Source organism: Perna viridis, chromosome 6, assembly GCF_037379345.1.
Source record: "Perna viridis isolate PV_CMFRI_1.1 ecotype Kerala chromosome 6, ASM3737934v1, whole genome shotgun sequence".
NCBI lineage: Eukaryota > Metazoa > Mollusca > Bivalvia > Mytilida > Mytilidae > Perna > Perna viridis.
Genome location: NC_142450.1, coordinates 40504666 through 40530659, shown reverse-complemented (window position 1 = coordinate 40530659; position 25994 = coordinate 40504666). Strand labels below are relative to the sequence as shown.

The window sequence follows — 25994 nt, the reverse complement described above, 5'->3', positions numbered from 1 at the left end:
CATGAAGGCACGGCAGCTCTCACACTTGGTAGAAAAAGTGAAGTCATTGGAAACAGGAAGATGATATTAGACAGCAACCAAAATCACAACTTCTGCCCCATCTAAATAAGGCCACACACCAATTTTGAAATCAATCCAAAAACAATAGAGACAGTAAATTAATAAATTATTGAAATGTTTTTTATTATTAATTACAATAACTAAAACTTGCATTATGGATAAATGCTGTATTGTTGATCAGAGAATGACATGCTTACTAAGTATTTTTTTGGCAGTCATTTAAGTCATCATTCAATCAGTTACAATAAGAAAACATTCAATTTCAAATAATTATTATTCTAAAAATACACACACAAAATATAAATAACTAATAAAAATATCTCTCCAAATATTACAATTCCTTTACTGGTACATTGTAACATATATTACAAAAAAGTATTTTCCCTACATTGGTTTTGTCAACAATACAAATCTTGTGATAAATTTGAACTTTATACCGAAGATCCATGTGAGCTTATTATATATGAATATACAAGAGACAAGTTACAATTCTTTTCATAATGCAGTAAAACTTGCCTTAATCTTAAAACCTGTGTAAACCAGACACTTATATCAGTTTAAATGATTTTGAACCTGGGTAAACTGAACATCTGTCTTAACTGAACCCATTTTTAAGTCCAAAGGTTTAGAACACAAGGGCTTGAGTTTATATGCCATTTTGACAATAGAATTCGAGCCCCAGTGCTTTAGATAGGTTTCACTAATGATTTGAATTAAAAAGTGTAAACATTCTTAAATACATCATATTTTTTATAAATATAAAGGACTTGTAATTTCTTAGCATATTTTATATTGATAATTCTTTCAGTAACAGAACTCTAAGACAGTCTTAAAAGCAGCAAAAACAGTTCAATGAACACAAGAAAATACATGTGTACACAACAGAAGTTACAAATACTAAATGGCTTGTGTATCACAGTTCTCAAATTATAAAATACAAAGCAATTAATTACACAAGAATTACAAAGAAAATTATACCAGAGCAGTGATGTGTTGAGTGTACTGGAAAACTATACCAGAGCAGTGATGTGTTTAGTGTAAGGGAAAACTAAATATCTATAGTTTAAGAAAGGATTTTATGTTGCCAAAATTTTCAATCAGAAGTACATTTTTATAGGATGAATAAAAAATGTGCACAGAGAAATTATGATGGTAAAATTCAAAATAAAAAAAATATATGTCTTTAGTTTATAAATAATGGCTGATTCCTGAGTATGGACAAATATTAAATATCAAGAAATTGACTTGTTACAATGTGTTTAAAGCCACAAGTTTGCTTAAATACATGATCCTCAAACAAACAAAAAGTTGGTTGTTATAGTTAATATCCAAACCAATGGTTTCCTTGACACTCTCTAGTCCACTCTTTCTCACATAGCCAACACCAATCAAAATGACATCTGGTACATTTCATGTGCATACAGCCACCTAAAAATGGAATAGTGATACACATGCATACAAATGTGACAACTTCACTACCTTCATTTTTACCGGTTTCTGATCAAACATTTTGCTCATTTATCTTATGTGAAGTTGATTGTAGGTGGTAACACATTAAACATTTGCTTATTTGATAATCTATTTGAAAATATATCTTTGTAAATACACTGTATAACTTCTTCAGAATGATTATGTCAGTCAATGAGGGAGGTTTTAGTTAACTGGAGATGACATGTATTATTAATAAATAATCAGCATACATGTAGTAGTCTAATCAATTGCTGCAAGAGGATGTACACTTTGGGGTTGTATCAAGCTACACTTCATTGAACCCCGAATCTTTGTCCCAACTATTCAGATACAATGTCCAGGCTCAACACACTTCATAGTTCAAAATTACAACTTAAAAGAATAACAGTGCTTAATAAAGAGTTATGTAGAGCACAGCATGATATAACCATGGAAGTCAATTTTTATAAGGAATCCAATAAATAAAAAAAAAATTAAAATGGGACCAAAAATAAAGAAGTCAATTTTTTGGGGTATAGCCTCTCTGACCATCTATAAATTGGAAAACTGTAGGATATATCTGAAATCTGGTTGATAAATGCAGAAAGAGATTTTCAAAAGGAATCCAATAAAAAAGTTCAAAATCAGACCCAATTTTAAAAAGTTGAATTTTTTTTTTGGTGTGGCCCAGAAGATAAACCTACCCTGTAAACATTCTTGTAACAGAATTTTGAAATGAACAGATTGACATTTGAATCATAAAAATCAGATCAACAACAGGTTTTCCTAATGACACCCATTGCCCCCAGTCTAGCCCCTTATTTCCAAAATGGGGGAAAACTTCCAAAAACAATAAGGCCCTCTACAATGTCCCTAAGAATGATGTGTTAAAATTTTAAAAAGATCAAGTAAGTTTTACTCAAGTTATCAAAAATAAACTAAAATTAAAGGACGATGACACCAATGACATCAATGACAGGCTGACACCATTATACGACCCCAAAAAATGTTTGCAGTCGTATAAAAATATCATATAGGCTAAAAACCACTAATTCCACTTCCCATAGGCTTCTATGCTAATTTCACAATATTCAATGGCTTCTCTGGACTTTACCTTAACTTTAACCTGCAGAGGACTATATATCAGCATGATTCTACATATGTCAGCTCACAATCCTCAGAATGGCATGTGGGGTTAGCAGACTTGCAGTGCAGTACTGGTCACCGGAAGTGAAGGGTCTATAAATAGCATGGGAAATCCCAGTGTTTTCACAAGATAGCGGTATATTTAAAAATCATTATGGAGATTAGGCTTCACATCACAAGAAGCAAAATGCACCTATAAAATGTACAGAAATGTTTTTCCTTTCAGAAACTGTTTAAATTTTTTAAATAAGATGAGAACTTTTTTCACAGCACTATGAGGAACAGGGGTAATTTCTGCGTAGGACTATTTTTGCGTACGTTCCGAATGCTCATTGGTTGAATTGGTGGTCTGTAACCTAAACGGTCACTTTTTGTCTTAGAAAAAATAAATAACTATACAGGTATCTTCATACACACATACTGAATGCATTTGCAAAGTTACAGTGAAATGTGACAAGCACTTTTTTAAATATTTGATTTTTAAATATAGGGTAACCAAGTTGCGCGAGCAAAAAAGTGACAATATTCTACCATACTTAAATGCATTAAATATTTGCAAAGAACTTTTTCTGACTTTTCAAATAAAAAAAATCAATCACAACTTGTTTTTTAACAATATTAATAAAGAGATAGATTTAAAAGTAATCATTTTCTGAGAAATTAGTCTATTTTTAAAAATTTATTTCTGACATGCCTCCCCCTTTTTCTTGATCACATGTCAAAAATCCTAAATCTTTAAATTTTCACAAAAGGTGATATATTTGGCTTTAAATTTGTAAATACAGTGTTTTCACATTAAAACATGACCAGTAAAGGGCACCTAAAGCAAAAAAAGTACTCAATAATGGATTTTCCATGTTGCCATAGGGGAATGCTTATATGGCCTTAACCGCAGTAATGAAAGTGAGTTTTTCCTCATTTCTAACCTAATTTTTTGCTCAAATCTACACAAAACTTGATTTCAAGTGCTTATTACCACCATATTTAGGTAAATATAGCCCTCAAAATTTAATATTTGATATTTTTACTAAATTTTCTACACTTTTTACAAGATAGGACATAAAAATCAGCCAAAAAGACCAATTTTCCATAATTTGGACCTATAACTTAAAAAAAATGCATATTTTGAAGGATTTTTGTAGTGTATTCCTCTCATAGCAAAGTTAACAAGATCTTCAAGTAGTTTAAAGCTATTTCAAGAAACTTTTCATTTTGCCATGGCTTCAGCTTAAGGCTAAAAACCACTAATTCCACTTCCCATAGGCTTCTATGCTAATTTCACAATATTCAATGGCTTCTCTGGACTTTACCTTAACTTTAACCTGCAGAGGACTATATATCAGCATGATTCTACATATGTCAGCTCACAATCCTCAGAATGGCATGTGGGGTTAGCAGACTTGCAGTGCAGTACTGGTCACCGGAAGTGAAGGGTCTATAAATAGCATGGGAAATCCCAGTGTTTTCACAAGATAGCGGTATATTTAAAAATCATTATGGAGATTAGGCTTCACATCACAAGAAGCAAAATGCACCTATAAAATGTACAGAAATGTTTTTCCTTTCAGAAACTGTTTAAATTTTTTAAATAAGATGAGAACTTTTTTCACAGCACTATGAGGAACAGGGGTAATTTCTGCGTAGGACTATTTTTGCGTACGTTCCGAATGCTCATTGGTTGAATTGGTGGTCTGTAACCTAAATGCCAACTTTTGAAAAATTCAGTATTATTCTGAGACAGTTTTGTTACATATTTTGTCTGATTACATGTACATCTTAAGTTTACTGACAAAAACATACATTTATAAGAAAAATGATCAGTTGGTAAGTATTTTAATGTAATGATCCAAAGTCAAATTTAAATTTGAAAAACTTCTGCATGAAGAACATGTAGTATATTCAGGCACAATACAAGGTATAAAACACTAACAAGTACAATGATTAGGAGTAAAAATGACCCTGTGAACCAAACCATGAAACTCAAAAGGGTTTTAGATTATTGATGTATGGACTAAATATGTACAAACTGCAGCCATACAATATTGAAGGATATTAATTCTAATGAAACAACAATGGAGTTCAGGCATGAGACATTGAACCCTTTAACCCTGTAATTACTGTTTGTTTAATAATTAGCAGGGTTCCATTTTTTATATTAGAACCAAGTTTCGTTGAGTAGATACCACTGAGGGGATAAAGGCAGAAAAATAGTATAAATATATTTTCTTTCTGAGACTTTTACTGGTGATTGTATCCTTGTTTTTAAATATTTTTTCATCTTTACCTATATGGCCAATAGCCAATAACTTACCATCCTTTTCAGTTTTAGTGCCACATCCAGGGCATTGTTTAGATATTTCCCCTATTGTTGCCATGGATTCCTGATCCCATCTGGCTCTGAGCTCATGATCAGCATCCACACTACTGCCCTTAAAACAGAAATCTACATGTATCTTGCATCACTTTTACTTTTAAGACTGGGACTTTTGCTATTGTCATTTTCTTTAAAAAATGTTAACAAGAGTTTCACATGCCATGTAATAATTACTCTTATTTCTCAAAATTCGAATCAATTACCTACAGCATACTGTCAAATTTTACATGAAACTTTCACTGAATATACTCATAACTTTTTTTTTAGTTACCGCTACAACATGTTTTGTATATTAAATCCATTCCATTTGTATTTTTTTCATGTGAAATATTTCTTTCAACATGAGCAGCTGACCTGATTATTATCTTCTAGTAGTAATGGAGTACACTCAGAACTACCATGGTATTTATTCAGGCACTGTCGACAGAACTCATACTGAAAAACAAATACAGTGAAAGTTGTCTTAACAATGCTTAAACCTAATTTTACTGAACAAATCTGAAAGTCCCATTTAAGGAGGTAGACCTAGGGTAAGGGACATAACTCTTGAAATCAGTGATATATTATATTATATATATAGCGTATCATATTCAACTTCATTAAAGCCTATCAAGCTTTCATTTGAAATGGAATGAAATCAGTTCAAGTTACTTTGATACTTTCATGAGATTGGTGTAAAATGGTGAATACAAACGTTTCGATGATTTGTAAGACTTGTGTCCCTTACCAAACGTCTACATCCTCAATTTGTCAAAAAACTACAGCAATTGTACCTGATAGCATTGAAAACTATCAATATTGAAGTTAAAAATCTTTCTATACCCCATTAATTAATTGATTATATAATACAAACCACATATTTATATGGTATGTTTCTATTTTATAAGGAACAATCTTTCAAAACCTTGGAAGTCCAAATGACAGGTATTGAATCTTTTTGAAATTAACAAATGAACATTTGGTTGGATAATAAGTGTAGTTACAAGATTGGAAGAAAGAAGGTCCAAGAAAAATGATCTTGGAAAGTACTGGTAGTAAAAACTTTCACAGTCAGATTCGAGTTGATATTATTCGAGATTTGTCGACTATAGACTGCTTTGTCAGACAGTATGGAGAGAAACTTATTGTACTTAAAAGTGAGATTTCAGTTGATGTTAAGTGGTGTATCAACATCTGTATAAGAAAAAACAGAATTTAAGCATTGAAATCTAACCATCAGACTACATCTATAATTAATAGCAACAGGTAGGATAAGCCTAACCTATTTCGAATTTAAACAGCCTCACCCTGCAGTTTTCACAAAATATTCTCTTTCCACCATTCTCCAGCAGTATACCAGCACCACATCCTGGGTATGGACACAATACTCCACCATTCTGTAGTACATACTCCTCTGTACCAAATCTCTTATATCTCTCATACTGCATCACAAGGTAACAATAATTATAAAATGCGGATAAGCATAAGATAAAAGCTGTGCATTTTGCTTCTTTCACTTAAGTTTAGAAAAAAATACTCATACCTTCATTTATACACAACAGAAGAACTAAATCAGCTTTCTGTGAGAGGAAATATACAAGTTTTCAGAAGGGAAAAAAATTTGCAAATGAAATAAAAATGGGCAAATAAAATTAAAGACAAAAACCACTCCATTGGTAATTTATAATGAATAGTAGAAATAACTTTCTCCCATTTTTGATGAATTTCTATACTGAGAGACCAGGTGATTAAAAACAACTTAATCCCCCAAGAAAAGTCTCGTGCAGTAGATGAATTTCATTGGTCAAATTTAAGGTCATGACCTCCCACCCAACCATTCATCAACTGTTTATGTTAAAAAGTTGTCATCATAAGTAAGCCCATAAATACAGTCCGTAAGTTTTGTTATAAATTATTCTACATATCTAAAGTGGCTTTATATCATTTATATCTATTCTGCATCAATTATTTCATTTTCAAGAGTAAAAAAGAACAAACTGTTGAAATTTGTGTAGGAAAATCTTACAAATGGGTTGTCAATGGAATACTTGACAGGGAAAATCATGATGAAAATAATGAAGTTGTTTTAAAAAGGAAGAAAATAGGTATTCCTTCAGTGTCAAGTTGATTAAAAGATTTCTATACTGAAGATTGTTAACAGTGAATCTATAGTAAAAACTGACTGAATACTTCAAGACATACCTGTAAACTGAAAATTTATGAAACATTGAAAAAAAATGTAAAATTAATATATAGAAGATACAAAGATACAACATATATACCATGTATTAACTTACTTCATAACAACTATCATAAACTGAACTATCATATGCATTTACTTCAGGCAAACAACAGAAAAATATTAACATGATTCAAGAGAGGCAGATTTCTTACTATTTAATTCAGTATTTATATTGGTTGTTTTAAACTTGGCTGATAATGAAACTTGAGTGCATTTAGATCTCACACTTGTTTTAATATCAAATATGTATGAGAATTAATAGGTAGGTTGCTTAAGAAATAATTCATGGAGGGGGTAGTTTTGTACTTATTTTAACATGGGTACAACATTTATATTTGATTATTTAACACCGAGCAACAGTGAGGTGTTAAATGAGAATATAAATGCCATACCCATGTTAAAATGAGTACAAATCTACCCCTGGAAAAAATTATTTCTTTTCTAATATGACAAAGATAACCTCTCAGCTGTTAAATCATAGTGTAAACATTTTTAAATGAGTGTTTTGTCTAAAAGCGACAGCAACAGAAAAGAGACAGTGTGCAGGTGCTAAAGGTGGGGTTGTACTGACACATACGGTTGTACTGACATATACTGTTGTACTGACATATACTGTTGTACTGACATATACGGTTGTACTGACATATACTGTTGTACTGACATATACAGTTGTACTGACATATACTGTTGTACTGACATATACTGTTGTACTGACATATACTGTTTGACAATATGAAGATGACATATTAGAAATTCTATAATGTGAACAAAGTTTATGTTTATTTTTTCAAATTTAAAATGTGATTGAAATATAATATATTTAGAAGCCTATTAAATCACCTGATCTGGTCCAAGGAGATAGAAATGGTGAGCATCTTGAAGTAATGAGTTGTCACAACCAACTGTAAAATAAAAAAAAGTATTTAAAATTATAAAACAATAACTGTGCTTCATCAACAAGATAGAACAAAATTACAAATAAAACAAAAAACAGATATGGTGAATACATCAAAGGTTATGGATATGGTGAATACATCAAATGTAGGTAAACAAGATTTAATATGAGTAATCTATTTTAAAGTTTAAATGTTAATCTTGGATTTTTTGTCACTAACCATTACTTGTATCGGTACTTTACTGCATTTTTTAGAACTTTCAAAAATGCTTAACTGTCATAGTAAGTCAATAGAAATCCAAGCAAAATTTGAAGGCAAGGTTGATTATTTTAAAATGCTTCTTATTTTGTGTGTTTTTCTTTTGGTTTCTTAACATAGTATGTTGTTTCATCTTCAGTTCTCATGCTTCTTTAATGACCTTTGACCTATGGTTTAGATAATTAAGTTTCAAGTTTGCTTTAAGTTATGTTCTCACTATGGTTTGTTTTTTCATAGCTAACAACCTAAACACTCATACCTGGGCAGGGCAAACTGTAACCGTATTCTTTATCTTCTATGAACATTCTTTCATTCAGTCTGACAATGCCATAGGATTTAAAACAGTCCAAACACATTACATGACTTTTATCACAGGGGAAAACTAAAACTGGAGTGCTATGAAAAGTATCAAGAAAAACTAAGTTAAAACAGGTACTGATTAATATATGTGCAGTTATAAATCAAAACCTAAAAGATCAATATGCAGGGAATGGACTATGGGACAGTACTTTTCTTTTCTATGGTCCTTGTATTTTGCTAATAGGGACCAGTGACCTTTTAAACTAAGCATTTATATTTCATTGAAGTGTAACATGAGTTACTTCCCTTTTAAGAATCTGACAATTAAACCCATGCATTTTTTCCCAGGAAATTCAGCTATGAATAATGGAAGTGAAAGTGTCTTTGTGTTGTATTTTCATCAAAATTTACAAACTGTAGTTGTTTTCTCAACGACATTTATCTAGAGTCAGATGCTAGAATAGAACAAACTCTTTGTATGTTTATACTTATTGAAGACCGTTTGGTGGTCTCTGTAAGTATTTACTATTTTTATAGGGGTTATACGATAGTGCATTTGTTGTCTTTCACCATATCTGTTCCTTTTCTAATATAAACATACCATTACCTTACAGTACCACAGGTCAAACATTCTCTTCTTTTATTGTTTGGTCTTATATGTCTTAGAACTGGTGCAGAATCCTCAGACTGGTGCTTGGCACATTTAAAATAAAATTTCTAAAAGTAGAGGTAAATGAATAGCAATATTTGGCAAAGAAAATGATTTTTTAAAAGGATAACAAAAAACAAACTTATTGAAAGAAAAATTGTATCCATCAACTGATTACAATAATTTTTTTTTTCTGCAAAAGAAGGAAGAAAATGAATTTCTCATTAAAGAGACAAGCGCAATCCTATTTTAAGCCATGAGAGATATCCTTATCTCACCCATGGGTGAGATAAAGCATGTGACTTTTGTGAAATCAAAATGAAAAGTTTTATGACATCCTGTAAATTTAAAGCAATATAGGCATACTAATCACAAAATTAACTTTAATAGTGAGAAAAAGAATAAAAAATTATTAGAAAATGCAATACCAGGAAATATCAGATTTCAATGTTCTCTTACTTGACAGATCCTCCTTAGAGAATTTGAAATCTTTCCCTCTGATTTCCAAGATTTCTCTGTCTTGCATTCTCAGTGACATTTGATTCTTAATGTCTTGTTATTTAAAAAGAGTGATTTATTATAAGGACAGTGTTATTTATTGGAAAATAATTCATACATTCCAGGATGATATACACTAGATAAAAATACCTTATAACCATGTTTTTTACAGGCAAATTTTTAACCTGTAAGGTCATCAGTATTGTAGCCATCATCAGAGATGAATTATCTGTCATAACAGATTAAATAATTTTTTAACAGGTTCTGTCTGTAGCTATATATCAAAAGCCAAGTTACACTTACAGCAAATTGAATACTCCTTTGGCAACTTTCACTTTTACACTCACACTGTATGACATCTGATTTTGTCACATCATCATATTTCCCAGGTTCCTAAAATGTTTTGAATTATTTTCAAAAAGTTACTCATTTACAAATATCCTTGTTTGTAAATGTATGTATCGAAGTAAAAACTTAAAAAAAAATATATACATGACATGTTTTAGCAAAAATGTTTATGATAAGTTCAAGTGTTCAGCTAGTGCTTTGATTGTTTTCTTTCACAATAAGACAAAACAATTCATTTTCTAAATTAAAATTCATAAATGAATCAAAGAGATAAATTTTCAGTCAACAAAATTAATTAACATTTCTTTTAAATTTAATTTTCAGTAATAATTACTACAAACCCTCAGTAGAACAATATGACCCTCTGAACACATGGCACATCTCACTCGGAGTTTTCCTGGACACAAACAGTTACACTGGTCCTTACAATATATAAAAAAGTTGTGAACATCCTCTGCAAAAAAAATATGTACCACTGGTAATTCAAAAACAGAATAACAAATCTGAGAGGCTCCAACAGGATTTTAATTAAACTTTTTTCACTGAAAAAAATTATGTCTTCCAATGATTTCTGAATGCTTGAGTAATTCTTGTACACAAAGTATATGTTAATTACTACAGTTTTGTTGTAAATAATTTTTTTTTCTGTTCATATTTTCTCTTATTCATGTAACTGGATTGATGGAAGACACTTAATGTGCCTGTCCCAAGCCAGGAACCTGTAGTCTAGTAGTTGTCGCCGTTTTTCATGTTCATCGTTATTTGTTATATGTTTTTTTTTATAGATTAGATCGATTTTTGTCTTTTATGAATAGTTTTATGAAACTACAAATACTGTGAGCAAAGCTTACTTGTTGATTGCCCCCACCCCAAATCCACTCCCTAGAAACCACATTGGAAACCCAAAATTCATTCAAATTGGAAAACAACAATAGTAATTATACAATGGCGTCATAAGATAAAGAATGCATGAAAGTTTCATTGAATTCTATTCAGCAATTTTAGAGGAGATGCAGGTAAGAAAATTTTCCATGCTTGGTTGACCAATAGCAGGTCAAATGTTTTGCATTAGGAAACCCCAAAAATCATTCAAACAGAACAACGAAATAGAAGGTAAACTTGTGATAAACAATGTGCAAAAAATTCATCAAATTCCATTCAAACACATGAGAGGATTGATAGATAAGAGCTGGGGACAGACAGAGGGTTGGACAGACAGAATGATCACTATGAGAGGAGTTGTAGATAGAGCTGAGAACAGACAGAGGGATGGACAGACAGAATGATCACTATGAGAGGAGTTGTAGATAGAGCTGAGAACAGACAGAGGGATGGACAGACAGAATGATCACTATGAGAGGAGTTGTAGATAGAGCTGAGAACAGACAGAGGGATGGACAGACAGAATGATCACTATGAGAGGAGTTGTAGATAGAGCTGAGAACAGACAGAGGGATGGACAGACAGAATGATCACTATGAGAGGAGTTGTAGATAGAGCTGAGAACAGACAGAGGGATGGACAGACATAATGATCACTATAAACTTCACACTTTTCAAGCTAAGGATATAATGATGACATTAAACTTACCTGTAACATTAGTTCCATTATCTACAAGGGATGACTTGCTAGTTTCTATCTGAACTTCCACAGGTTTTTGCTTAAAAGCATGAAGTACTGTACAGTTACCAATAGAGAGATCCTGTAATATTTCTTTGAGATATTAAACATATTCTCCGTCTACATTGTTTGTATAGGTGTTATACATTTTTCTTGAAGCCCAAGAAGATTCATTATATGCTTTAATGTGAGAATGGAAATGTTTGGATACCAAGACAAGTACAGTAGACCATATTTACTCCAATATGCCAATGCATATATAGTTCGAGATGTATGATGGCAATACCTTTATTGTATAAAGTAATGAATGATGCTGTATGTGGAAAGTTGATATGCTTAAGTTATTTTTCATATGTACATGACTGTATATCCTACTACATGTATTTATGTTCAAGTATGGTTTGTATTAAAAAAAAAAAACATATGCCCATTCAGGTCTCCTGTGTTATCTATCATATGTGTAGTATGTAAATGTATGTGGTGTTGACGGCCAAACTAACTAACAGTGGCATAAAAAAAATTGTGAAAAAAAAGGTTTTTAGTTTTTCACATCCATTATTAACATGTGACTCAGTACCCTCGCAAGTGAAATTAATTTGATTTCAGAAAATCAAGCAGGCTTCAGAAAAGGTTACTCTACAGTTGACAACATCTTTGTATTGCATGCTCTGGTGGAATTATATATTGCATTTGGAAAGAAATTTTTTTGTACTTTTATTGATTTTAAAAAAGCATTTGATTCTATTCCCAGGTCTTGTCTTCGGGAAAAGCTGCAAAATTGGGATACAAAAGGGAAGTGTTTCAAAGTGATTTATAATATGTACCAAGGAATCAAATCATGTGTTAGATATAATGGTTGTGAATCGGATTTCTTTCCATGTTTAACAGGTGTCAGACAAGGTCAAATTTATCTCCTTTTCTCTTTTGTATATTTTTGAATGATTTAAAGGATTATTTTTTTAAGTTTACAAGTTCAAGGGTTAGATACTGTTAAGACTGTATTTAAGTGAAGAACTCCAAATTTATTTTGAGTTATTTGTGATTTTGTTTGCCGACGATACAGCTATTTTATCAGAATCAAAAGAAGGCATGTAAAGATCTTTAAATATTTTTCAGTCATACTGTGATAAATGGAAGCTTGAAGTAAACGCTTCTAAAAAAACAGGTTATTGTTTTCAGTAAAAGAAAGTGCAACGATGATTTTTTATTTACTTTATATGGCGAAATTTAGAACAAGCTGATACTTTTTCATATTTAGGTGTTATATTCAAGTATAATGGTTCTTTTATAGGAACTAGAAAGAAAATGATAAATCAGTCACAAAAAGCTTTACACTTTATTTATAGATGTATATGAAATGAAAATATTCCAATAGACTAACAATTAAAAATGTTTGATTCAATTATTGAACCAATTTTATTATACGGTTGCAAAGTCTGGGGCTATGAAAATTTGAAATTGATTGAACATGTACATTTAAAATATTGTAAGCGAATATTGAAAGTACGAAATACTACTCCAAATTTTTGTGTCTATGGAGAATTGGGAAGATTTCCAGAAAATCGTGTAAAAATGAGAATGGCATCTTATTGGAGCAAACTTATGTCTAATGAATCTAAGTTAAGCAGTATTCTTTATAAACATATGTTAAATTTTAATGATCAGCATTCTTTCAAATGGGTTAATTGTATAAAATCTTTATTTAACAATACTGGTCTTGGGTATATTTTTGTGAATCAACCAGATTTTTATCAAAAGAAGATGTATTTTAAGCAGATTTTATCAGATCATTTTATTGCAAGATGGAATAATGAAATTTCAACATCTTCTAGGGGACAGTTTTATAGATCTTTTAAAAATGAATTTGGTTTAGAGAAATATCTAATTCGGTTGAATGAAAAAATAGAGTATGGTTAACAAAATTTAGAGTTTCTAATTTGAGAATTCCTGTAGAAACAGGAAGGTGGAAAAATATTCCTTGAATGTCATTTCTTGTGAGTTTTATACATTCTATACACAAAATACTGTAGGCAGGAATCTTAAGACTGTAACAGTGTTTGAAAATGAGACAGAAGTACTTCTGAATAATCATTTAAATAAAATGCTTGGTTGGGTGCAGCTTGATACAACTGCAGAGCTCAAACCTTGAACAGTTGGGACAAGTAGGGACACACCATTTAAGTTTGATGCAACTCTGAATTTCTATTCCTATTGAATATTTAACACAGGGTAAAAATTTGACCAGTGGCTCCTTTTTGGCTCCTAATATATAAATGCTTCTAGTCACAACCCCACAACTATACCCCTCCCTCTTTTGGTGGTAAGATACTTTGTGGTACAATTTCACAGAGATATGTTCACTTTTAGTCAAGTTATTGTTTAGATGTCACGAAAATGCTTGTTTCTGGCTCCATTTGGTTCTTTAAAAATAATTCATCAGAGTTCAAGTGAAAAGAAAGCCTTCCCTTTGAGGTATGGCACCTTGTAGTACAACTTCAAACAGATCCATTCACTCATACAAAAATCACCTGGAATCTAAACTGTCAATGTCTACAGACACCAGACGAGGATGAAGGAGTAATCAAGGGAAGAAAGATTCATGCGGAAATCAAAAGAATGTAACCAAGGGACAAGGACCAGACATGGAAAACAGACACACACAACAAAGAACATAAAATAACCAAAATAATACATACAAAGTAACAAAAGTAAATCAGCAACTAGGACTCTATTAAAAACTGGGAGCATGGACCAGGTGCACTGGAAGAATAAGCGTCCTCTGCTTGTCTAGAAACACCTGTTGAGTTGCTCTAAAAATGTCAAGTTACGTGTCCACCACATTAGATAAATATGTTGTTGATAAAAAAAATTTCAGCATTTTGAAAACATCTTCGGTATATTTGGAAGATGATTTGGAATTATTTTTTTACAAAGTATGAGGAATCTTTATCAGGAACTATATATCTGTATCTATGTTTACCATCTGCCTTGGAACAACAACGATGCACAATGTTTTTCAGTTGGGACCTCAACTGAGTATGGGGAAGCACAAAGAGCCAAAAAACCATAGGTTTTAATGCCACTGTATTCTGATAATAATCTTGAATTGAGCCTTTGAGGGTTTCCAGAAGATCTTTCGAATTTTTCAGGATCCACTTGAAATTAATACCACCACAGGAGCAATTGCTGTAGTAGGACTAGAGACGCTCTTGAAAGAGGCCTGGAGATACACTTTGCAGATCCAGCTATGTAGCATTGTTTGTATGGATTCTTATAGAGTTTAGGAATCAAGTATATAAACTGTAGACCACAGTCATCTACTTTGGTAGATAGCCAAAAGAGGATAGTACAGATTTATGGCTTTTGACAATCTCCTCTTCGGATAGTGTAGTAGTGGTATAAGTCTAATTTCTGCTATTGCTTTCTATGTCTTGGATAATGAACATTGGATGTAATATGTTTTGCAGACAACAATGTTGTTTTTGGGCTTTGTCTGCTTCTATGACAACATATTTTTCATGTATAGTAGACAATGTTTTTGCTACATTGGGATCTTTCAAAACTGATGTAGCATTGACACTCATAGCCCTACTTCAAATCTAGCGTACGTTCAAAATTAAAGATTGTTTGTTTGTTGTTTGTTGGGGTTTAACGTCCGAGCAGCAATATTTCAGCTATATTCAGACAATGAACATGAAATGGATGATAAAATGAACATGAAATGATAAAAAAAAGGATGGGTCACAAGGACAACAGGGTCGACAAATTTTGATTGCCACTAGAAAAAGGGGGGATGGGTAAGGTCGGGCAATTTAGCCTCCTGTGGCGGAGCGCAAAGGTTCCTACTCCTATCGAATACCACAGCAGGGTTCTTTAACGTGTGAGGAACGTGGCATCCTTCCCAACACGGTGTACCACTATGGTTTGCGGTCAGGTTTTCCGTATTATAGCCTGACAACCCCAGCATGTAACATGCCAGGGGTACCCCATTCCACCACCTGGGGCACACATCCCAGTTGTTCTGTGGGCAGAGCGCCTAACCCCCGGCTAGGTCTCTGAGCACTATTTAGTCGCCTTTTACGACAAGCTTAGCGCTGCTGCAGGCCTATTCTTTTAAACACCCGGACCTGCACGGGGACAAAATTAAAGACTATTATAGGACAACACAATGATGCACGATGATGACAAAGATGATACCATTATTTTACCATCATTTTTTGCTGTTGTATAAAAGTATGAAAGTAAATACAAAAATGTATACATAACAAACAATAATAAATATTATAAATTAAAATACCTTCAAAAAAGCTTCATTTTTCAACACACAACCGGTAAATATTAACTGTATTTCTTCTGGTGCCAATTTTAAGTTCTGAGAAATTTCCTTCTTAACTTCCCATATCCTCCAATCTGAATGTACGTTTACTGTGAATGGTGACGATGCATTGTATTTAACATTTACGACAATGTTAGTCATTTGCAAGGCTGGTGCCTGTAGAGAAGGGTAAGTTCGAAAAAGTGGCATGAATTACTAAAACTGTTATTTAGAGCGTATTAAGGTTAAAAAGCTAATTTAATGAGAATACAGTCCCATGTCTAACCAGCAACAGCTTATATACGTTTTAGAGTAATACGTCCTATGCGAAGTGAAAGTACCAAATCGAAAGTTGGAAAGAAGGTATCCCTACGCGAAATTATTTTAAGATAAAATAAATACATAGTGAATAATCTTAATATATCAGAAGAAATATTATGTTCTACCCTAAAAACTTAGTCAAATATATTTTTAAAGGTTTATTTGGAATACGCGATAATTTTTATTAGGATTTATTTTTCGTGTTACATTTTCCTTAAGCTGTATTGCAGTCTGAACGAAAAGAAAACATGGCTCTATTTCGCATTGGTGCACAAATATTTCGAACTGCAACAGAGAATCAGGCTTCAGTCACAGTTGCACTTTACCACAAAAATGTAAGCTTGTGCTATGGGATAACGTTGCAGCAAATTGTCATTTACGTATATCTTGAAAATAGTGAATTGCGTAACTTCTAGAAATTGAACCCACAGTGCCACACTTGACTTGGTAATCCCTTCTGGGATTCAGTGTCCGCCCACTGAGTGAGTGTGCGGCCAAATCAGAAAATAGCTCCGGACACTGAATCCCAAAAGGGATAAGGGCACAGACATTGTGGGCGAGTGTACACTGGCCAAACTTTGTGAGGTTAATAGCCAGGCTTGACCAGTTTTGCCAATAAGTTCGGTATGGGTACAATCTTGACTGTAGAAAGTGGGCAATCTTGGTTTCATTCCAACAGCTATCATTGTCATTGGACTGTTGGATGACCTCATGCTGTCATGGGGGGAATATTTTCCTGATTTTGATATTGCTTACCAGTTCCTAGGGGATTCATCGTAAACCCCCAAAACTAAACTACCTAGTATGGGTGTGGTTAATATACATGTAAATGTAGATATGAAATTTTGAATCATTCTTGTGTTATTTTGTGTGCTACCGATTATATCCCTTATTTTCTGGCTTCTTGGAAATGTGTCTATACCGAAACATTATAATATAAACGTTAATAGTTATACACTGAATCTACCATACTGAAAGTTAGTTCTTATGTCAATAAGTTTTGCCAATAAGTTCGGTATGGGTACAATCTTGACTGTAGAAAGTGGGCAATCTTGGTTTCATTCCAACAGCTATCATTGTCATTGGACTGTTGGATGACCTCATGCTGTCATGGGGGGAATATTTTCCTGATTTTGATATTGCTTACCAGTTCCTAGGGGATTCATCGTAAACCCCCAAAACTAAACTACCTAGTATGGGTGTGGTTAATATACATGTAAATGTAGATATGAAATTTTGAATCATTCTTGTGTTATTTTGTGTGCTACCGATTATATCCCTTATTTTCTGGCTTCTTGGAAATGTGTCTATACCGAAACATTATAATATAAACGTTAATAGTTATACACTGAATCTACCATACTGAAAGTTAGTTCTTATGTAAAACACTATCTAAACGCATTGCTGTATACTAAACCCTGTAAGATCTTTTTGTGCAGTATTTTTATTGATAAGTTTTGTCTTGTTAAAGCTATAATTGTACATACAATGTACATGTATTATGCTAAGCATTGAAACAACACAGCAAAAATAGTAATAACTGGAAAAATGAAACTAATTGTTGATTTGATTTTGAAGACTTCAGAAAAAGTATATATTGAATGTTACAAAATTTGTACATTTATAAAAAATGTAGGCAAAAGTCAAATTCATGTTCATAATCATAGTACTGTAACGACTTAATACTTTATAAATGAGGGCTTTTGTTTTTGTTTTCTTTAGGTAATTGATCATTATGAAAATCCCAGAAATGTTGGTTCCATGAATAAAAATGATCAGGATGTAGGAACAGGATTGGTTGGAGCACCAGCTTGCGGAGATGTTATGAAACTACAGGTAAACATCGATCTATATCAGTATTCAATTTAAAACTTTTTCAGATGGGTCTTTATGGTCTAGCAACTTTGAGAGGGGGGCAATAGCTGAAAATCAGAAGCCAGTGTCAAAAGAAACAAATACAAAGTCATCCATGTAATATATGTTAAAAAGAGGATGATAGACTTGGAGTGGTGAAAATCATAAGATTTCACATGGGAAAATATGGACAAGTCTTGTGTATGGGTGTATGTTCAGTGGTTCAAATTAGCACTGGTCTAAGTTCTGGGACTCTTTATTTCTGATGAAGGACCTTTGAAATATCATTTAACTAGGACCTGGACCTACATGTACCGTATTTATGTTTATTCTTATAGAGGTCTCTTCATTTAGAATGGAAAAAAGTTAAGGACTTTTCACTCTTTAAAGTTGATTTGTGCTCCTGATGCAAATATTGGTACACCCAGCAGTAATGGTGTTTTTTATTATTTACAATGTAAGTGCACAATGAACAACTTGCTTTATGTGATATTTCTCAAAAACATGCTACTGCAGCCTGCTAGTCTTCGTATTTGGCAGGTTGAAAAAAAATGATAAAAAAAACCATTTTGATATTAGGTAAATAACATCCTGGATCCTGTCTATAGCAGAACCTTTAGTAAGTTCATTTATTATATAGTTGTTATTTTTTTATATTTAGATCAAAGTTGATGACAGTGGAAAAATAATAGATGCTAAGTTTAAGACATTTGGATGTGGATCAGCAATTGCATCAAGTTCCTTGGCAACAGAATGGATAAAGGGAAAATCAGTAAGTTTTGAAACATTTTGTTTGCTCATTCTTTGAATGTATTTTCTGCATCTCAATAACCTCATTGGACAAGTGATTCTCTTGCATAGCTATTTTTAAGGTACAAAAAAGTATGACCTAGTTTTTTCCAAATATATTTTTTGCATGCTATTTGATAGCATATCAAGATATAATATAAAATTTTTGTTAGATTGATGAAGCAAAAGAAATCAAGAATACAGATATAGCAAAGGAGCTCTGTTTGCCGCCTGTCAAACTTCACTGTTCCAGTGAGTATAATTAGCTTTAATTTACAGTCAAACCTTGTTAAGTTGAAGGGACCAGGCAAAAATGTTATCCGAGGTTTGGGGTTTTGGTCATCTGAGGTCGACTGTTCTTCACTTTATCAGGGTACTTTATGGTGTCTATTGTTTCGGGAAATAATTTTGGTGTTTTGCGTTTTAAATAAGTTATAAATTCTGAGCAGCATCAAATGTTTCAGGGGAAATTGTTATTTAATTATTTTTTTTCATCATTGACCATGACATTTCCACTTTAAGGGTTGCTTTGAATAACTTAATATCAAGAGTGACGTCAAATCATGTGCACTACATTACAACAATTAAATTTCAGATTTTCTAGTGTTATGAATGTAGTCATAAAATACATCAGTTATTATCATCTGTTTTGCATGTAATTTAATAATCGGATATCATTCCAACAAAAAAAATTTACCCCATTTTCTTATCATTATCAAAATATCGGATAAATTCCTGAAGTGTGATTATTCAAATTTGTTTCTTTTTACTACACAAGCTTTTTTGATTTATTCCACTCCGTCCATGGGTGGACATAGGGCAACTACAGTTTCTCTCCATTCGCTTCGGTTTTGGGCGATGGTGTTACAATTCTTCCACGTTAGTCCTACTCTCTTCAGTTCAGAGTTCAAACCCCTCCTCCAGGTGTTCTTTGGTCTTCCTCTTTTTCTTTGCCCTTGGGGATTCCAATCTAAAGCTTGCTTTGTAGTGTTTTTATTGTTCTTCCTTAAAGTATGACCAATCCATTTCCATTTTCAGGTTCGAATGGTGTTTTCTATTGGTTGTTGTTTTGTTCTTTGCCAGAGTTTCTTGTTTGTTATTTTTTCTGGCCATCTGATATTCAGTATATTTCTTAGGCACTTGTTAACAAAGACTTGTATAGATTTCATGGTGTTTTCTGTTTCTCTCCAGGTCTCGCAACCATATAACAGGACAGACTTAACAAGCTTTTTTGTATTAGTTAAATACACAAATCAGGCCATAAAGGTGTCACCGAGTAACTTCATAAGCCATGCTAAATATTGTAAAAACAAACTTGGGTCATTGTGTGTGATAAAACAATCAGTGTTCCTAATTAGTTTGAGACGTCAGGGTTAATTAACCTCAAAGACCTATCGTGAGGACTGATTGATAACCTTGAGTTATCTGAGATTTTGATTCATCTGAGTTGGAGTCATAAGAGGTAAAATTGTATCAGAGTAAGGGGATTTTTGCTGAGACTGTCAAATTAGTGTGAGTTATATGAGATTTCAACTCACCTGAGTTTGACACATTGAGGTTTGACTGTATGTCAGTGATTAAAATATGGTATAAATGTCACGACAATATAAGAGATATCAGTTCTGTTTAAGATGTATAAATTGAACATTTTACCAGCTTGAAACATGTTTTAGAAATCATGATATTTACAATTTAACAAGAAATATAATTTTTTTCTATTAATGATTTGTAAGAAGCAGTACTTTGACCTTCCAGTAGATTTGAAATTATCACAATTCTGGACCATGAACGTTATGTCAATACAGTTGTGCAAAAAAAAAGTTTTATTTCTTACTCCTCATACCAGAAGTAAAAACTATGTTGCTTATAAACAGGATTTTTTTCAGTTCCATAATAAATTGTCATATTAAATGTATGTCACTGATCGATTGTGTGCATTTGTATATATTCAACCCTACCGGTGCACCTGGTCCATGCTCCCAGTTTTTAGTGGAGTCTGAGTTTGTTACTTTGTATGTATGATTTTAGTTACTTTATGTTCTTTGTTGTGAATGTCTGTTTTCCATGTCTGGTCTTTGTCCCTGGATTACATTCTTTTGATTACCGCTATAACCTTGGTTCCCTTGATTACTCTTTCAAGTTCAGTCTTGGCTTTGTTGTTAATGTGCACTTATGATTCTTCCAAAGTGTTTCAGATTGCACTTTTCTTATAAATAACACCCTTAAATTTAGAAAACATACTCTTACATGTATACCAGTTTGATGGAATTTTACTATCTAATTTTCAGTGTTGGCAGAGGATGCAATTAGAGCAGCCTTGAAGGATTACAAAGTGAAGAACACCAAAGCAGAAGCTACTTAATTTGGTGAAACTGGAAAAAAAAACGTACAAGTGACTTTCATGTTTTGAAGTTGATGTATTTTTATTTTGTATTTTTGTCTGTTTTAGGCAAAAAACTGTATATTTGTGAATGTTATTATGATACTCAAATATTTGACAGCACAAACTTTTTCTTGGAGTATACATTAGTTTATTCATTTTCACTGTATGGGAGATAACTCTGGTGAGTCTGGTCCCTTTGTCTTTAAAATAGTTTATAATATCTTCATATTCTATTGTCCAGAAATATTTCAGTGGATATGAGTAATTGAAAAGTACAACAATTAGAAAATAGAAATTTCAAATTATATTTCAAATAGCATTTAAGTAGGAATAATGTACAGTATCTATACATTTTTACTATGTTAATATGGATAATATTGTTTGAGATGTTTATTGAAATAAAATTGTACACATTTTTTATGTAATTTTTTTCTCATACTTATTACTCACAACTTACGATTGCAAAAATGCAGCACCCCAGTCCTTTCCTTCAAAATTCTCAACAACTAGCTCGAATAATAGAGGACTGTATAGGATTAAACTAGCTGGAAACAAGAAAAGTTCACATCATTTCACTAGCCCAAATCAATTTTTACTAGCCCTGGGCTTTAGGTTAGTGTCTAATGGCGAGCATGAGAACCCAATACTTAAATTTGAAAATGTACTACTAATACTGCAGAATTACTCTATTGATATCTGGATACATTATTTCGATTGCTCATTGGGAACTATAGCTTAGTATACCAATAAATACATAATTTATAGGTTCATATAAAAAATCAAGATTTGGTATAAAAAAAAATACGTTAAGAATTCAAAAGTGGTTGTGTCTATGGGAATGCCAAAAAAATATGAAATACATGTTATAATGGAAAGATTAATTCTTGCTAAATTTCTTATATTCTATTTTAAAGATTACATTGGTGGTTTAAACCTGGGGTGTATGTCTTCGATGTGAATCTTTAAAACTTGATTCTGTTTTGTCTATGTTTTACCATTTCTTACATGATAAACAGAACAATGTTCCTGCAAAAGTTTAAAATGATGCACACTGTAAGCCTGACACATTAAACTAAAGGATTGACCACTTGAGGTTGGGTGAGGGGGTAGCTTGGAAAATTTCTTCAGATCAAAATATTTACTCTGTGTTAATGGCTGTTTTTTTTCCATAAAAACTAACACTAAGTCAAAACAAAAACAACTAAATATTATAAAAACAATGAGCAAAGCAAATGGAAATACCATCACCAACAACACAACACTATGGAGGGAAATATGAATCAATATCTTATGCAATCTAAATCTTAATAATACATGACTTGGTAGGACATTCAATTTATCTTAAGCAAATTACTTTAAAAGCAGTCATGAAATTTACATCAGTTATGCCCCAAAAGCGCTGATATAATGGTCTCCAGATGTATGTTGAGCCTTCAACATAATGATATACAAGTACCATAACTGTATTTTGAGTTCATTCTTTTTTAAATTTTGAAGCAGTTATAGTACAAATAGAATTTTTCAATTTTATTTTTTATTGTACTTTCTACTTATTGGTTTAAATGTACTTGTAAATATATCTGTTGGTATTTAGATTGATCGTAAGCCTCTTACTACCTTGAAAAAAAGCCTAGGCTGTGCGTAAACAACAATGCAAATGAAATGACTTACAAATTGCTGTATTGTAAAATGTAACAATAAATTAAAAATTCAATCTTTATCACATTCTTAAGGCTTTTCGTTGACCCGGAAGGTTTACTTTTTTTAATTTTTTTTCTGTGGTATAAGCGGTAATTTATGATTTGGCATCTGGCAACTTTCTGAATTGGATTTTTCTGTTGAAAGAAGATGAGGCATTATAAGTTGAAAAAATTGTTTTAAAGATGATCTGGTAATGTTGACTTCAAGTTAAACTCCGGTTATGTACGTTCTTGTGTCTATGAATTTTGATAGAAGCGAGGATATTTTTCTAAATATGTTTTGTTCATAATTTTCCGAGGCTGAGGTTTGTGATGACTGGTGGTGATCAACCTCAGCCTTCTTCAGTCTTGTCATTATCTGGGTTTAATTACCTTTTGCATACTTGTATATTCCCAGATCCTTTTGTTTTAAGAGAGTGATTCATGTCTTTGGACATCTAACTTATCTTTTTCTAGTTCTGATAGACATATTTACACTTGTGCCATTGACAAAAGTATTATATATGTTACATTGTTTCCTTACTGAATTCTCTTCCAACTTACAGATAAATGATGTCATGATTTAAAATTAGATTGTTGCATTGATGTCAAAAGGTTATTAGAAGACAAAAAGAGTTAATTCATGTACAATGTATTTGACAGTTGAAACCTGAAACACTCCCGAAGAAACATAAATTCAAAGAACACATTTTTTTTTTAATTTTTCAGCCCTGATATAAAGATATAATTTGTGTTAACTTCAAAAATGGTAAATTTTGTTATATACGATTTTTAGCTCACCTGACTGTAGGCCATGTTAGCTATTGCCATCACTTGGCATCTGTCATCGTCGTCGTCCATCGTCATCGTTAACAATTTTTCAAAACTCTTCTCCTCTGAAACTACTGGACCATATAAAGAACCAAACTTGGTGTGAATGTTCCTTGGGGTATGGTGCATAAAATGTGGGGATTTTTTATCCGTCAAAAAACATGGCCACCATTACTAAAAATAGAACATAGGGGTCAGAGTAGTTTTTCACATACATCTCCAAAACCGTTAGGTTTAGCCAAATTCTGACATGGGGTAAAAGTGTTCAACATAAGATTTATCTGTGGTCAAATTTTTATTTTAATCTGTTTAGCCATGTTGGAGTTATTGTCCTTTTTGACATTTTTTTGCTATTTTTAATGTTATTTCTTTCAAAAATCTTCTCCTCTGACACTACTTGACCAATTTGAACCAAACTAGGTATGAATGTTCCTTGGGGTATCATGCATGGAACTGGTGTGGGGATATTTGGTCCATTGAAAAACATGGCCACCATTACTAAAAATAGAACATAGGGTCGGAGAGTATTTTTTCACATATATCTCTAAAATCGTTAGGTTTAGCAAAATTATTTCTGTATGTTCTAAATGACAAGTTTTTTTTTCAGTTTTCAGCCAATATTTTGAAAACTATGATAGATTGAAAGAAACTTTCTATTGCTGAAGTGATCCTTATGAAAGTCCTACCAAAGTCTTCGTGAGTCAAAATTGTTGGACAACTCCTTTTTTATAATTTTATTGTTTTTGAAAGATTCTACAAATATTAGTACAAGGACAGCCTCTCACACATCCTTTCATTTTGGAAAAAGTTGCAAATGTTAATAGCACAATATGTACATAATTTGTCAGAGCATGAGCATTTCAGAGGGAAAAAAAGACAATCAGCATGAGAGTCAAAAGTGTTAAGAACTGAGGGAAAGAGAAAGTTTTATTCCAGAACTAGGTCTTTGAATTTGTGCCATCTTTTGTCAAAAGAAGTAATATTACCTTTTATCAAATATGAGTAACGCTCTTGCTTATAACAATTATAGATTTCAGCCTTGAGATTAGGTAGAAAAAGATGTTCATCTCGACATCTTTGTTTATATATATAAAATTTCAAAGTAAGCATTAAAAGGTTTTCTATATAAGTGTTATTACCATTACCAATTTTTCCGAAAAAAAAAAAATTTAATTTTGGAAAAGTTTTGTTATATATCCACCTCTCAAAGCTGTGTACAAAATCAGAAACAACATCACATTCATAAAATAAATGAACAATAGTTTCCTCCTCCACCTTACAAAAGGAGCATATGGGGTCCGGTCGTCTTCCAATTTTGTGTAAAAGTTTATTTTGTTGCTAAAATTCTGTGGATAAATCTGAATTGGAACCACCTTAATTTGGTGTCCTTTGTTGTGTTAAAATTACATTTATGCACCAATTTCCAGTTTATTTCTCATGGAATATTTAGTTATGCAACCCACTTCTCTCTGTATTTTTGAGGAAACTTTAAAATTTTTATAAATCTTTGATAAAACATGTTTGCACCTTTTTGATGTACAATAAATTGTTCCATTTCAGTTGGAATTAAAGGATATTTTGGGATGTCCGATTTTGAAAGTGTTCTTCATATTTCCCATTTTCCAAGTATTGAATCTCTTAAACCATAGTAAATAGTAATAGCAGGGTAGATACCATACATATTGCAAAATGTTTGGTACTGTAAAAAATTCCCATTTTCATTAAACAGGTCACTAATATAGAATATTCCTGCTTCATACCATTGTTTGAAAAAGACGGTCTTTTGATCGATTTTAATTTTCTAGTTCCTCCATATAGAGCATCTTAGAATATTATTTAAAGTAAATGAGTCTTGAGTTTGTTTGTATTCGGCAAGTGCTATGAAGACTTGTTTCCAGAATATGTTTTTTTGTTGTGTTACTCAAATTAGTGGAGTAAACATCTCCAAGAATAGACAATTTTTGACAATCAAGGTCAATTAGGCTAAGTAAGAGGGTTTTCCC

General features: G+C 32.2%; 3 protein-coding genes across 5 annotated transcripts in view; 2 read left to right on the top strand and 1 right to left on the bottom strand.

Annotated features, from left to right (window-relative positions):
- Positions 1-158: 158 nt before the first annotated feature.
- Positions 159-16499, bottom strand: LOC148614956 (E3 ubiquitin-protein ligase parkin-like). Its single transcript, XM_088589514.1, has 11 exons — positions 16117-16499; positions 11790-11901; positions 10541-10653; positions 10155-10244; positions 9312-9421; positions 8664-8800; positions 8091-8152; positions 6316-6450; positions 5384-5464; positions 4967-5084; positions 159-1488 (listed from the first exon to the last, which is right to left on the bottom strand). The coding sequence occupies exons 1-11, from the start codon at positions 16342-16344 to the stop codon at positions 1382-1384; spliced, it is 1293 nt and encodes a 430-aa protein (XP_088445640.1). The 5' UTR covers positions 16345-16499; the 3' UTR covers positions 159-1381.
- A 169-nt stretch (positions 16500-16668) lies between these two features.
- Positions 16669-21897, top strand: LOC148614955 (iron-sulfur cluster assembly enzyme IscU-like). The gene is made up of 5 exons (XM_088589511.1): positions 16669-16790; positions 18178-18291; positions 18971-19081; positions 19272-19350; positions 21387-21897. The coding sequence occupies exons 1-5, from the start codon at positions 16704-16706 to the stop codon at positions 21458-21460; spliced, it is 465 nt and encodes a 154-aa protein (XP_088445637.1). The 5' UTR covers positions 16669-16703; the 3' UTR covers positions 21461-21897.
- Positions 21898-23265: 1368 nt separating this feature from the next.
- The window catches only part of LOC148614954 (brefeldin A-inhibited guanine nucleotide-exchange protein 3-like), a 42392-nt gene continuing 39663 nt past the window's right edge, over positions 23266-25994 (top strand). For 2 of the 3 annotated variants that reach the window (XM_088589508.1, XM_088589506.1), the window contains exon 1: positions 23266-23404. The gene's annotated coding sequence lies outside the window, so the exon portion shown is untranslated. The remainder of the gene's footprint in view (positions 23405-25994) is intronic. The other variant, XM_088589507.1, reaches the window with a different exon arrangement.